This window comes from Fusarium vanettenii (genome assembly GCF_000151355.1).
Source record: "Fusarium vanettenii 77-13-4 unplaced genomic scaffold NECHAsca_186_unmapped, whole genome shotgun sequence".
NCBI lineage: Eukaryota > Fungi > Ascomycota > Sordariomycetes > Hypocreales > Nectriaceae > Fusarium > Fusarium vanettenii.
In genome coordinates, this window is record NW_003315704.1 from 1 (window position 1) to 14,009 (window position 14,009).

Sequence of the window (14,009 nt, forward strand, 5' to 3'; positions counted from 1 at the left end):
TAAGAAAATACTTTTTAATAAATCTTTTTATATTATATTATAAATATTTAGGAATAAATTAAAAAAGGTTATTATAATTATTTATTATAAGATTATATTTTATAAGAAATACTTAAAGCTAAACTTTAAATTCCTTTATTTTATATCTTTTCTTTTAGGTAATTATAAAAAGGTAATTAAATATAATATTAAGTAAAGATTTAATAGCTTTTAAAGGTAATAAAAAACTTATTATAAATAAAGATTTTATATAAGCTTTATTTTTTATATATATAATAAATATTTTATATTATTTATTTAAGATTAATAAGAAAATAACCTTTATTACTTTAATTCCCTTATAATTAATTAAATAATTAAAGTAAAAAATATAAGCCTTACTTAATAAAAATATCTTACTAAGGTAAGATAACCCTATAAATTTAACCTCTATATAATTCCCTTAATATTATAATAAGGAGGTTAAAAGTATAGCCTTATTAATATATTTACCCTTTTTTAAACCCTTTAAGGTTTAATAAGACTAATATATATTAAGCTTAAAATAATTTATTCCCCTAGGACCTTAAAAATTAATAAAAAAAAAATATACCCTTAGTTATATTTAATTTATTAATATAAGACTAAATACTTAATAATTAGATTATAGATATAAAGTTTAAAAATACCTCTTATAATAATAATCTAAATAGCCTTAAGGGGATTTATTAAATTATTAATATAAATAAATTTAAAATTAAAAATAAGTATTTTAAGAAATAAGTCTCTTATACCTAGGTTAAGCTATAAGAATCTTTTTATACGGATTTAATTAATTATATCTCTTTTAATCTTATTAATTAAGTCCTAAAGTATTAGCTTTATATTAACTTAAGAGGATATATAATTATAAATATTAAGAATATTAATTATATTAATAATTAATAGATTTATTATTTAATTATACCCCTTATAATTAAAGATAATAAAAAGGCTAAGATCCCTTTAAGAGCTAGGCCTTTTATATCTCTATAAATAAAAATTACTTTCTTAACCCTTTCTTAAGATATAATTAAATAATATATTAATAATAAGATTAAGGTTAAGAATAATATATTAATTTATATAAATAAATAAAAAATATTAAATTTTAATAATTCTAAGAAAAAGAAAAAATTAATTATAAAGCTAATTAGTCTTATTTTAAAAAATAATAAAGATAAGTTTATAATTTTTATGCCTCCTTAAGAGAAAAATTAGCCTAAGACCTTATTAAAGCCTTTAGCTAATTTATTATTAAATACTTTAAAGTATAATTAGCTCCTATCCCTTAATAAATTAAAGTTTTAATTATTTAAGCCTTTAGCCTCTTTTAAAAATAATATAAATAAAAATAAAAAAAAAGCTCTAATTAAATTATCTAATTAAATAATAAATATAAGTTATTAAGGTAAGACCTAAGATAAGTGCCTATATATTATAAAAGAGGGTCTATAGATTTAAGGTATTAAAGACTTTAATTATTTAAACTATAAGAATAATAAGGTCTTAGTATTAAAGAGAAAGCTTATTAGACCCGGCATATAAGCTATATTATATAACCCTAGAGAGAAAGGCTAGCTTAAGGAGGTAAGGAATTAACCTATATACTAATTATTAATTAGAAACTATATAATATACCTTCCTATTAGAATAATAAGATTATTTTAATAAGATAAGATTTTAGCTATAATAATATAGCTATAAATATATATAATAATATTAAGAGAAAATAAGGATAAAAAAATAAAAAAGCGCTAAAAAAGCTAAGATAATTAATTAAATAATTAGTCCTATTTAGGAAATAATCTAATATATTAAAGGGAATTAATAGCCTTTAAGGAAAGAATTAATAAGGTTTTAATAAGGCTTCTTAAGAGCTATAAAAATAAGTATTAAAGCCTTATAAAAAGCTATAAATTAAGGGAAAAATATATTAAGCTAATTTAGGCTACTAAGTAATTTCTTATATATAAAAAAGGGAGGTAAAGGCTATAAAGCCTTACCTTTATTATTATTTTTATAGGCCTTAAGTAAAAGACTTTTAGGCTTCTTTATAAGTTATATCTTTATTATTATAAATTAATTAATTACTTTTATTATTTTATATTAAATTTACTTCATAAGAAAGTATATAAGATCTCTTTTTTTAAAAAGACCTTAAAAAGAATATATAGATATTTCCTCTCTTAGGCTATGTGGTTTAGTATATTTTATTTCTCTAATAAAGTATAATAAGTAGTTTTAATTAATTAAATAGTTTATAGTATTTTTATTATAATCTTTATAAAAAAGGTTAAGATTTTTAAGATACTTACTTAACTAAGATACTTACTATATATATATGTTAATATTATATTATATTTAAGATTTATTTTTTATTATAATTATAACTTAGCCCTTAATAAGTTAATTAAGCCTAAAGATTATTATATAATAATATTTATAGGGACTTTTATTAAGATTAGCTATAAGAAAGCCTATCTAAATAAGGCTTTCAGGTTATCCAGGTTAGATCCGCAGATAGACATTATTAAAGAGTCTGGTATTCTGCGCTTTCTACTGGCCAGACACTACTAGTGAAGGGTAATAAGTCAGCAACGAGCGGGGGAATAGGAGTGACCCGAGTCTTCCCTAAGCTTAGCATACGAGTTCGGTATTACCTTATGCGCAGGTTAAGGCGAACGGTGGCGTGGCAGAGACTGATAGGTGTATTTGTTGGGTATTGAATGATGAATGAGGTTATGATACGAGAACATGAAGATGACCGAGCCATAGAATTGTAGTAATTGTTACTCTAAGAGCGATCGGCCACCTGTGGTGTTTTCGGACCTTTCCCAACTTCTGACCGTGCACGATGAGCTGGAGAAGCACTAACAGTACCAAATAATGCAAGGGTTCTGCTCAATTCTGGTTAGTGCATAACTAGTTGTGCATGCACTCCTCACGCCAGCGTCATAACAAAGAGACGCGTCTCAACGCGACGCGACGCGCACAGTCTGGGGCCTGTCTCCAGACGCGCCATGACCCCCACGAGTCAATCTAGCCAATCTCACTGCCAAGACACGGCTGGCCAGAAGGAGTTGCCATGGAGCACGAGCTGAATGTCTGGTGAGGCCCAGCAACGGTTCATCTCCCAGCTGCACTGAGTACCTAAGACTCAGGTACCTCGGCTCAAAAATTGGAAGGGCGAGAGTGAGGGGCGTTGGGAGAGACGTCTTGGTTTATCTAAACAGCCTCAGTATGAGTTGTGAGAGAGCTTCATGGGCATGCACTTGCGGTAGCAATTAAATAGGAAAATAGGCAAAATGGTTCTTCCTTCATTCTCACTCATAGCAATGGCCAAATGCTCCCATCGCAGCTACGTCACGGTATTGGCGTGTTTTGGTGGATGTCTCAGTATCATGCTACCCTACAGACTAAATACGTGGAGAGCGAATGACGTATGAAATTCTTACGACCAGATGAACCAAGTACACACTTTACTGAGTATTAGCTCCTGAAGCACAGCTGCATGGTATTGTGGCGCCTGAATGAGGCACAATTCCGAATGGCGTCCCTTGCTCTCAAATAGTAGATCATGTTTGAGTGTTGCCCACCAAGCGAGAACATCCCGCAAAATCTTCCAGCACTTTGATGAAATCGTCTAGCTAAGGAATTATTGAGGGCGCAATGACGCTGACAGCGTTCAAAAGCGACCTTGTCCTATTACTAGGCCCCAGTTTAGAGAGTCGGGTTGCTAACTCTGCGATGTGCCGTATCACTTCCCCCAGTTAGATTCTTAACAGGACATGCAGTATCGCACATGGGACAATGTTAGAGCCTTAGCTCCACTTGACCCACTCGACCTCAACAATGCTTTACAAAGTCTCAATAAAGACACGTCTTGTCATTAGTTTGAGTAACCGCAAGCAGATCAGCCATATCGCACGAGATGTGACCGCTATAGATATAACAATCCTAGCGAGAAGTGATTAGAAGTTGTTATGGCTGGTTATAACTAGTCATGATTGGTGGCCATTTGGACGATCATGTGACTGATCTGGCCAGAGAAGTGGAGGATAACCAGGTCCGACCTGGTTAATTTCCCCACCTCAAGCGTGAGACTGGTCGATTTCAAGTTCATGTTGCTGATTGATAGATGCGATGCTACGTATTGTTCTCTCTGACAAGAAATCTATCCTTGAGAACAGTACATGACATAGCCTCGATCAACCAGATAATAGATCCTCTCTTCCTCCACTGTGAGCCAAAGAGAGACAAACTCAGTGAATTTGAACCCACCAACCAAAACATCATGCCTAACAGCTTCCCTAGTGTATTTTGACTTCATAATTAGCCTCACTTTTCTATTTTAAGCTGTCTCTTTCGCACAATGACATCTCATCATTCAAAATATTGCAACAATTCTCACTGCACAGTGCTTGTGACACACATCATAGTAGACCTATGTTACACGCACAAGTTCTCTTTTTTGCAAAAACCTCACCCCGTTGCGTTTGCACCTTCACACCTAGATTTTTCTCTCTCCCAAGATTCTATTCTCAGAATACAGAGTTTTATTCTCGACTCCGCCACCAGAAAGGCTCTTCTCTTCCCTGGCTGAAGCCTGCTGCTCTGGGGATTATCCAACCATAGCGAGCCAGTAATCGAGTATCTTGCTCACATCGCGCCCCGAACAGTCGAATCTCTTCGACGAAACTCTCATATCCCCTTGGCTCGACAATCTGCAGTCCCAGTTCCCTTCTTCGACCACTACAGAACGCAACATGGATCGCTCGCCTCTCAAGGAGACCGCCTAAATTCCAAAAAACGAAGTTTGGCGTTAGAGAGAAACGACATGACGCTTCCTCCCAGTCCTTCCCACCCTCCGACAGCCTCAGACACCCAAGTTTCGGGCCAACTTACTTCGCCATCCAATGAATCGGGTTTCAACACCCCAAGCGCCGGAGATGCCAACACCAATCCTCTCACCACTCACTTAGACATGTTGGGGGTGGAATTTACCAGGCGCTTGGACGAATTCCAAAAAAACGAAGTAGCAATTAAGCAACAAGTGGAGGGAAGAACTCGGGGTCGCTGAAGACGACGATGATCAGCAACAGTCCCGGATCGCCAGTATCCCCCTCCAGGATCAAGGTCAAGAAGATGATTGCCGAGTTCCAGGGTGGCCAGGATAGCTTTTACTGCTTGACCCGCTCCTTTGTTGAGCAAGTCATCATCAGCCTAAGCAAGGCCTCGACAGTCCCGACGTCTGGATCACACCCATCTTCCGCCGCTGCTGCTACGGGGCGGAAGAACCAGTCCTCATTGAATGACAAGCGTCCTTTGAATAGCCAACTTCCCTCGGGCGGCCAGCTTTCATCCAACGAACAGGCACCTCCTCGGCTACAGGCAGACAAGTGTGATGCTAGAGCCCCACCACCCGACCCATCCCGGCCTCCGACTCCCAGTGAGAGCCAGAGGAGCTTCACTCTGACATTGGATGATATGGGCAAGACCTTGGCCCAGAGCTTGCAGAGATTTATCAAAGACGAGGCCTTCGGCGGCATCATCAATATTAATGATCTCGCCGGCATTCTACAAGTGCCCTGGGAGGAACTCACAGGCAGGCTTCAACTGAACCGAGCCAGAGAGGCCGACACGACGGAAATGCGATACTCTCGCGGAGATGACAAGGCAAGTGGTCTCTCCGCAGACATCGGAAAAGGATGGTGCTACTTATGTATTAGTAAGAAGCCTCCTTTCGATATACCTAAGTACCCCCTGGACGTTTAAGAGCCTACTATTACCCAGGCTACCGAGTTTCTCGATAGTCTCGTGAATAACCCTCCTAAAAAGCCCTGCACCTACTATATCGGAAGTTCTATCGACTTTCAGTAGGATAGCCTAGTTAACTGCGGGAACCAATTAGCGGATCTTAATAAGGCGCTCCCGAATATAGGGTCGGTCTATTGGCATCTCAGTGAGACCTCCTTAGGTACTACACCGCACCACGAGGACGCAGCCTACTAATCGTATAACTTGACGCTCGTTGGATTTAAGGTGTGGATTCTCCTTGACTTACACGACTTCCTGAAGCGACACTGGGTTAAGCCACTAAATGAGTCCACACCGCAAATCTGCGACCAATGGGCTCGCCATCTCTGCCTCGCATTAGGCCCTAAGAGGTTGATAGAGGAGGGCACGGCCATAGTGTTTTCATCATAGATCCCAAGTAGATAGTAGTAACCTAGCGCGGAAATGCCACCTCGTGGTGAATTATTACTTATTATTCTCTATATCGACTAAATTTTTATTTCCTAGCGAGCTATTATTCCCGGAGACTATCTTAACCTGCCGAGACTATGGTCTCTATTATCTAAAAGACCCTGCGAACCATATGGTTAATGCTGAGCGAGACCTAACCAATAAAGCCAATAAAACCCAAACAACTTCCAAGGTAACCCCTAAAACAAAGAAGCGTGCCAAGTAATAGGGGACTAAGTGACAGGAAACCCAGCCACAGGGAATGTCAAGTGCCAATACACGCTCCCAGAAAGCCTCACAAGGAGTCGCGAAATAACTCAAGGAGAATAACCCCAAGGTTCGCATCGCCGCCAAGGACAAAACAGCCGACCTAAATACCTTTCTTCTGGCCAACATCATTCGGACCCGACCAGCAATCAAAGCAGTTTATTTCGCTCTTAGAGCAATGGAGATGCCAGGGGACTCCCCAGTAGAGCATGCCCGAGGGAGAGGAGACAGACAGCATTGGGTTTTGATGCTGCCGTGTGTCTTGAAGTGTGTTTTTTGATGATGTGACAGACACTTATGTCATTGAAAAAAAAAAAAAAATAGAGAGGAGACAGAGTTCCAGATCTTCAACCGCAGGCTCCTAGCCATCGACAAACCGACTCAGGGAGTTCAACTGGGGCAATTGCAGGTCCAGGCGAGCGAATACTACATTGCCTTGGACCTTGCTAAGAACCGGCTGTTGGCTTCTTCAGCTGTTATCTTGGCCAGGTCATCTACTCTACCGCTCGGTCCAGTGGCGGGATAAAGTGATATTGTTAGATCCATAGAAAAGGCTATGCTAGATAGATTGTAGTTCTTATAAGCATTATATTTAAAGATGTAATATTAAGAGATCATAGCTTAAATAACAACTTTTTATTTTTATTTTAATTATTACTATAGCCCGGCCCTTAACAGTTAATTAAGTCTAAAGATCGTAGATAAGGCTGGGCTTACTCTATTAGAATATATAATTGCATATATGAACTACCGTGTGTTTTGCTGCTGTGGCCGAGGGCGTCTTTGTGAGTCCACTTTGACGATGCTAATAATAGTGCTAACATCCTGTAAGTTATTAGATCGCCACACCTGGCATAATAGGTGTAGAGGTTTTCGTGGTTAGTGTGTGCATCCGTTCCGTCATGAGTGTAAACAACCATCTGGATTCATTCTAACCTAGTATAAGCTCAAATGATTCTCCTCTCTGTGCCTCCCAGCAGACTTTATGAATACGGCCTATTCCTCTGCGATATGCAATCCCATCGGCCCATTTCACCCGCAAGACATTAAAGTATTCATACCAATGGCTTGCCCTGGGGTGCTCTTGATGATACACCTCATAGACGCCTGACCATTCGCTTTCCGAACAAAATCCTGCTGCAATTTCCACCAGCTCAACAGCTTCATTGGGGTTTTGTAACGCTAGACCTGACATATCAAGCCCGTCATGGGGCTGCATGACTCCTGCCCAGGTCCCATCGCGTTTGCGAAGAATGAATAATAGATGTTGTTTCCCTGTCATCCAAGGCTCTCCATCACAGGCAAACCATGCCCGCTGACTTGTGGTTGATATATATGGCGAAAACACTGCCGGCACCACTTCCTCTGGCTGCATGAGTGGAATGGGGTACCGAAACTCATAAGAAGGATACGTTTGGTGCGTGTAGAAGTGCGTACGGAGAGTGGAGCTCGGATAGTATGAATCCGGCTGTGAACCCTCCGGGATCTTGTGTCTTGACCAGCCCTTGTCGTGGTCGAAGTATCCAGACTTCAGCTCGTCTTTACAATCGAAGATGCTGGCGCGAATCGACGTGCCAACAGAGTTCGGCGCCCCGTGAAGTTTCCAAAACCGAGTTCGTATCGTGCCTCGAGTATTGCGATGTTCCCATTCATATCTCCCTGTTCTAATGAAGTCACAGGATTCATGACCAAAACGAATGTCGCTAGACCATCCTGCCCAGCTCCAACTAGGCAACTCATTCGCTCTCGAAGAATTCCTGGCAACCCTGCGGCTTAATTGACTTCCAGGCTCCCATGACAGGACTAGATCAAAGAACGCAGTTGGGAGACCAGATGCAAAGCCACCACTCAGTTTGGTGCTTAACAGCAACGATATTCCCGCAAAACCATCAAGGCAGTCTTCTGGATGAGTGAATTGTCTTTGGTTATAGTCAGTCAAAAAGCTGCGGAAAAGGCTCAAGTTTGGAACAGAACGTTCCATGATAAAACTGCACGGAATGACTCTTGACTGAGTTGAGTCGAAAATTGGAGGCAGCTTGACGTGTTCACGCCACACGGCGGACTTACACTCCCAGCGGAGAGAGTTGCCCGTGAAAACCGACCTCCTTCTGGAAAATAAGTACTCCTGGAATATCCATCCTCGGCTTCCCCAAATTGAATGGCCATCTGTAGGCTCAAACAGGCTCACCGCTGAATCTGAAACAGGAGTTGCTACCAGCTTTGTTTTCTCATCTTCAGAGTGAACAGTCTGATGCAAATGCCTGGGCTCTGATATGCCCCGGAAGCCGCTTAAGCCACTGTTTGCATGCTCTCCGCCGGCAGCCAATAATGTGACTGAAGCATTGGCGTAAATCATCGCCATCTTTGATATCTCTACCGCTTTTTGTGCCGTGTTGTCCTGCACAATGCATAGCGTGTCGACCCAGAGATATTTCTCCGATAATATTTCAACTATCCCGAGCGTCCCTGATTGTTCTGGCGACAAGTTTCGTCCGTAGCGACCCCTCATGCTGCAGACTGACGAGACCGCTTTCGGTCGTGTTGAAAGTTGATTGGCTACCCCATACATAGCTCAGGGCAATATAGGAGTGGTCTTCCGTAGCTGGGACGATGCACTGGCGATCGACGTCCACAAGCCATGCAGACCGTATAGATGCCAGTACTTTGTTGGGCAATTCCGTGCAAAGCCCCCTGTGAAGATTAGTACATTTAGACTTCCACGAGCCTGCGAGATCTCGGTCAATCCAACGAGCATCAAGAAGCTGTCCAATGCTCCTTTCCTCTGTCTCTTTGGGCCTCTCCAGGAGATACAACGCGAAGACTAGCGGCTTAGCGAACATGGCCTCAGAACGCATTGTTGGAGTGATGACAGTGGCCATGTTTAACGGGCATTTGTGTATATCTAGGCGCTGGATCTCATTAGCTAGGGTGTGTATGGTATAAGTGGATAGGCTATGACCCAGGCCCAAGGCAGACATGATCAGGTCGTGATGTCGGCGGCATCGAGGCTAAGAACATAGGACGTCAATCCCTGATCACGCAAAATTTTTAGGTCTGACCTTTCTCACTTCCAGGAGTCGCTGGACGAGAGCTGAGGGGCGTCCCGGACCTCCACTGGCTTCTTGTAACGCCAACTTCTCAGAAACCCCTTCAGCCACACGCTCGAAGAGCCTCTCTTAATCCATATCTTTGGGCCTATTATCTTGCCGAAACTTGGCAATAACATCCAGAAGGGTGGCGGTAATTTGCGTCTGATCAACTTGGCTGGCCTTGAGTCCTAAACAGAATTCGTCAACTCGCTTGAGGATCGACGAAAGAACACCAGGCGTTTTTGCCTGACCCATATTCGGGGGAACCATGTCCTAAAGATCTTAATTCACCTTGACGAGTTCGTTTAGCAGCTGGACAAACTCGTCTCGATGCGACAGCATCCATCTCAGTCTCCTCCAGACCGTTCTTGGTCGCCCGAGTCTCTCGCCTGAGCCATTTATCGCAGCGTTTCAGCTTTCCTTGAGGCGCCGATGTCTCGAGGTCGTACTGGTCTAGGAACTTCTGGTCTACCACCCGCTGGCGTTGGATGATTCGGTGGCTTAATCGGGACAGGGCTCTTGTTCCCCGGGTGGAGGCTCGTACAACAATCTCTGAGCCTCAACTTCGATCCCACATCACTCCCCCCAAAACTTAAGCTAAACGCTTCCACGTGGCAGCCAGATAGAAAACGGTAGATCGCAAGATGGCAGAACAAACACAACCAACAGCCCAACGTAACTTGCTTACAGTGATGCCTGAAAACCCAGCCACAGCGCCACTCGGATTATTGCACATTCAGGGTTTTTACCGTTACCTACTCTGCTCAGCCTTCTGGCCACGGCAGGATTTTATTCCGATCTGCGCTACCACGGCTTCTCTTCAGACCCGGTGAGGATCCCCACCCGTTATTTCTCATCTATTCATAACAGCCTCATGACGATGGAACTGGATCATCCACGCTTCCCATCAAACGTCCGTCTCATCCTCGAAACCGGATTCTCTTTTGTCCTCAACGGTGTCGGGGCAGGCATACTATGCTCCGCGTGCTCCAGCCTCGTCATTGCAATCGATCCCCAGCAGAGCGCACCCCTCTGGGCCCCTTTGAGGAGCATCCTAGGACTGGTCATATATGCATACCTATGTTTCTTTGAATTTTTCTTTTACTTTCATCTGCATAGAGATTTTGAGCTGCACTATGACCGACCATCGGAGTCGTGGTGGTTGCAGCTCGGAGCCCTCAGGTTCATTGCCTTCTTCGTGGCGAACAATTTGGCGAACAACTACCCGCCGCCATGGTCGTGGCCACTTTTCGCTATATTCCCCAACCCTTGGCTGTTGGTGTCAGTCACTTACACTATTATCTTACTCTCCTCTCTCTATTCTGCTCGCGCAGAAATGAACGTTGTATCTCCGAGATGGACGATGGCCAAGCTCACTGCACTACTCGCTGGCCACTTCGTTGAGCTTCACATATTGGATAAGAAGCTCAATCTCTCGGAGAGTATTATCAGCTTCTCGAGCGCTTTTGACGAAGACAGACCGTGCCCTGAATCCAATTACCCGTACACCCCTTTGACACGTCCGAAAGAAATCCGGCTCCTCAAGTTAGAAGTGATCTCGGGAACAGTTTGCTGCGCCTTGGAGACGGTACATCTCGATGAAGCACCACCTTTCTGGGCTCTGTCCTATCTCTGGGGTAGCGACCAAATGGATATGTGCACCATCCAGCTATCCTCACCAGAGGGACCTCGCACCCTTCGCATTACTTTCAACTGTGCCACGGCTATCCAATCTTTAGTCCCTTTCAGGACGCGGTATCTTTGGATCGATGCCATTTGTATCAACCAACGTGATGCTCTTGAAAAACGACACCAGCTGCCTTTGATGCCGGACATCTATACTCAGGCGACACTCGTCATTGTCCACCTCGGGGGTCACAACACGTTGCCAATAGGGGATTTCATGAACAGACTGAGGCAGAATATTGCACAAGGCGAGGATCTTGTCTTCGACCCTTTCGACAGCTCCAACGCCACCATGTGGGAGGCCTTGTTCGAGATTCTTGCCCAATTATACTGGGGGCGCGCCTGGATCTTCCAGGAGGTTGTCCTGGCCAAGTCGCTGCTCGTTATTTACGGCACCGCATGCCTCCAGTGGAAAGATCTAGCGTCTGTTGCAAAACACTCCATCGCTGGTGACAGTATTGTCCTAACCGAGAAGAGTGATAACAATGATGATCGGAGGGAGCTGGCTTCTCGTATAACCCGGGCCCTGTCGAATTTCGGACTTTTCACGCACATCGTCGACAGACTAAAGACATATGATTCAAGTTCAGATGTCCCTAAGCGACCGAAACTAGCGCAGGTCATTGACTTGGCATACTACCGACAAGCAACCGATCCCCGTGATACAGTGTATGCGTTACTCGGTCTCTGCTCGGACGCTTCCGTCCCGGCATTGCAGCCAAACTACGATCCATCCATTTCTTGTGAGCAAGTATACACAGATGTGGCATGCTACTATCTCGAAACCGGGAAGTGCATCAATCTCTTGCTTTTGGCTGGGTTAGCATACAGACAGCCGACCATGCGCCTTCCAAGTAGCAAGTGCCACATCTCAGGTTTCCTACCGTCTTGGGTCCCCGACCTTGGTCTTGAGACTGAGAAACGGCTCGGAAGCTGGGCGGCAGAACGTGAGAGGTGGAGGGATTGCCAACTAGAATGCCATATTTGTCCCAGGCGCCGATTTCTATCCATCAGGGGCTGCGAACTAGGCACCATCATGGCAGTATCGAAAGTTGACATGCGAAGAGCCGAAAAGTCAGCATCTGGTCAAGTCGGAAGAGACTGGGTGATGCAGCACTTGTCAAGCAACTTCGCGGCGAGCCTTCAGATGGCGGAGGAACTCGTGCCTGACCCGTATCCCACCGGCATGAGCCGTGAGGACGCTCATTGGAGAACGCGAATCATGGACCACGACGACAGAGGCTCCCCAGCAGCTGTAGGCACAAAGAATCTAGTCAATATTCTATTTGACTATGTGAAGAACTCGGCGGAGGGCGGGCAACCTAAACATGCTTTGTCCGATGACCAAAGGGATACGAGCATCAAGCCCACCAAGGGCTGGGGTTTGATAATGGCCTCCTACACTTTTGCGGTAACCAAGGGTGGGTATATGGGACTGGTACCTCCCGGATCGGCTGAGGGTGATATGATTTGTCAATTCGAAGGTTGCGGCGTTCCTTTTGTTCTTCGTCCCCAGGGTGAGGAATGCGATGATACTTTTACACTCTGGGGTGACGCGTACGTTCAGGGGTTTATGCATGGCGAGACCAGTTCGCTCCGTAGAAGGTGGTTTAAGATATCCTAGACTCGGGAAAGTATTCTCGACTTATAGGTGGAACTTTTAAGTAGTAGTATCCTTGCGCTTAAAAAACGCGATTTTAGGTAAAATAAAGTTTTATAATAATAATAATATAATTTATATAACTTTTATTTTTAATGAGGGTATTAATTATATAATTAAAGTAGATTTTATTAATAGGTTAAAAGTTATTTCTTTTAATAAGCTTAATTAAGCTATTTTAAGAAAATAAAAAATTTATTTTTAAAGCCTTTTTAAAAAGCTTTATTAAGATTTAAGATTAGATTTATATATCTATGCCCTAAGGGTTAATATATATATATAACTTATATAATAACTTTAAACCTCTATAATATATTAATTATTATATATTAGTTATAATTACCCTTATTCTTTTAATAATTTAATTAGGTTTCTTATTATATTTATATATTATATTTACTCCTTCTATAGTATAATAGTTCCTATACCTTAGTTATAGTTACCTTCGCAAGAAAGAGGCTACTAGTTTAAGCCTAGCCAGAGGACCCTTTTTCCCTACCCTATATAACCTTTATAAAAAAATTATATAAGCCGGGAATTAAACCTATAACCTATATATTAACTAAGGCCCTTAGTTATTGCGCTATTAGCTACTACTTTATTAATAACCTAAATTAAAATTACTATTAATATTATTAACCGCCGCCACGAGAGACCCACTTAGCCACCGACTTACCCTATAGCTAACCGACCCAAGCCCTAAGCCCCGACCCTACCGAGAGAGCATATACGATAACGACCTAGCCCTTAGATCACATAACTAATTATATAACCGACCTAACCTAATTAATCAAGACAATTATTAATCTATATAATAAGGTAGGGCCCAGCGAGGCATATATATAACTAGAGGAAATTAGGATTATATATTTAATTATATATTAGGTCTTATAATATATAATAAACCTTATTAAATTAAGTTACTTAATTAAGCCTAGCTAGCAAGGGGTTTTAGAGCGAATTAAAGAGGTAATTTAATTCTAACCGAGGTTTTTTACCTTCTTAGATAAGTAATTTTCCCCTAATATAATAATAGCGCC

General features: G+C 42.0%; 3 protein-coding genes across 3 annotated transcripts; 2 read left to right on the plus strand and 1 right to left on the minus strand.

Annotated features, from left to right (window-relative positions):
- Positions 1-5,109: 5,109 nt before the first annotated feature.
- NECHADRAFT_89510 (uncharacterized protein) lies at positions 5,110-5,796 on the plus strand (the record flags this gene model as incomplete). The annotated part of the gene is made up of 1 exon (XM_003039071.1): positions 5,110-5,796. One exon carries the CDS (start codon positions 5,110-5,112, stop codon positions 5,794-5,796), a length of 687 nt encoding a protein of 228 aa, XP_003039117.1.
- A 1,669-nt stretch (positions 5,797-7,465) lies between these two features.
- Positions 7,466-9,413, minus strand: NECHADRAFT_89511 (uncharacterized protein; the record flags this gene model as incomplete). Its single annotated transcript, XM_003039073.1, has 2 exons — positions 7,466-8,932; positions 9,057-9,413. 2 exons carry the CDS (start codon positions 9,411-9,413, stop codon positions 7,466-7,468), a joined length of 1,824 nt encoding a protein of 607 aa, XP_003039119.1.
- Positions 9,414-10,497: 1,084 nt separating this feature from the next.
- Positions 10,498-13,014, plus strand: NECHADRAFT_89512 (uncharacterized protein; the record flags this gene model as incomplete). The annotated part of the gene is made up of 2 exons (XM_003039072.1): positions 10,498-12,866; positions 13,011-13,014. 2 exons carry the CDS (start codon positions 10,498-10,500, stop codon positions 13,012-13,014), a joined length of 2,373 nt encoding a protein of 790 aa, XP_003039118.1.
- Positions 13,015-14,009: the final 995 nt, after the last annotated feature.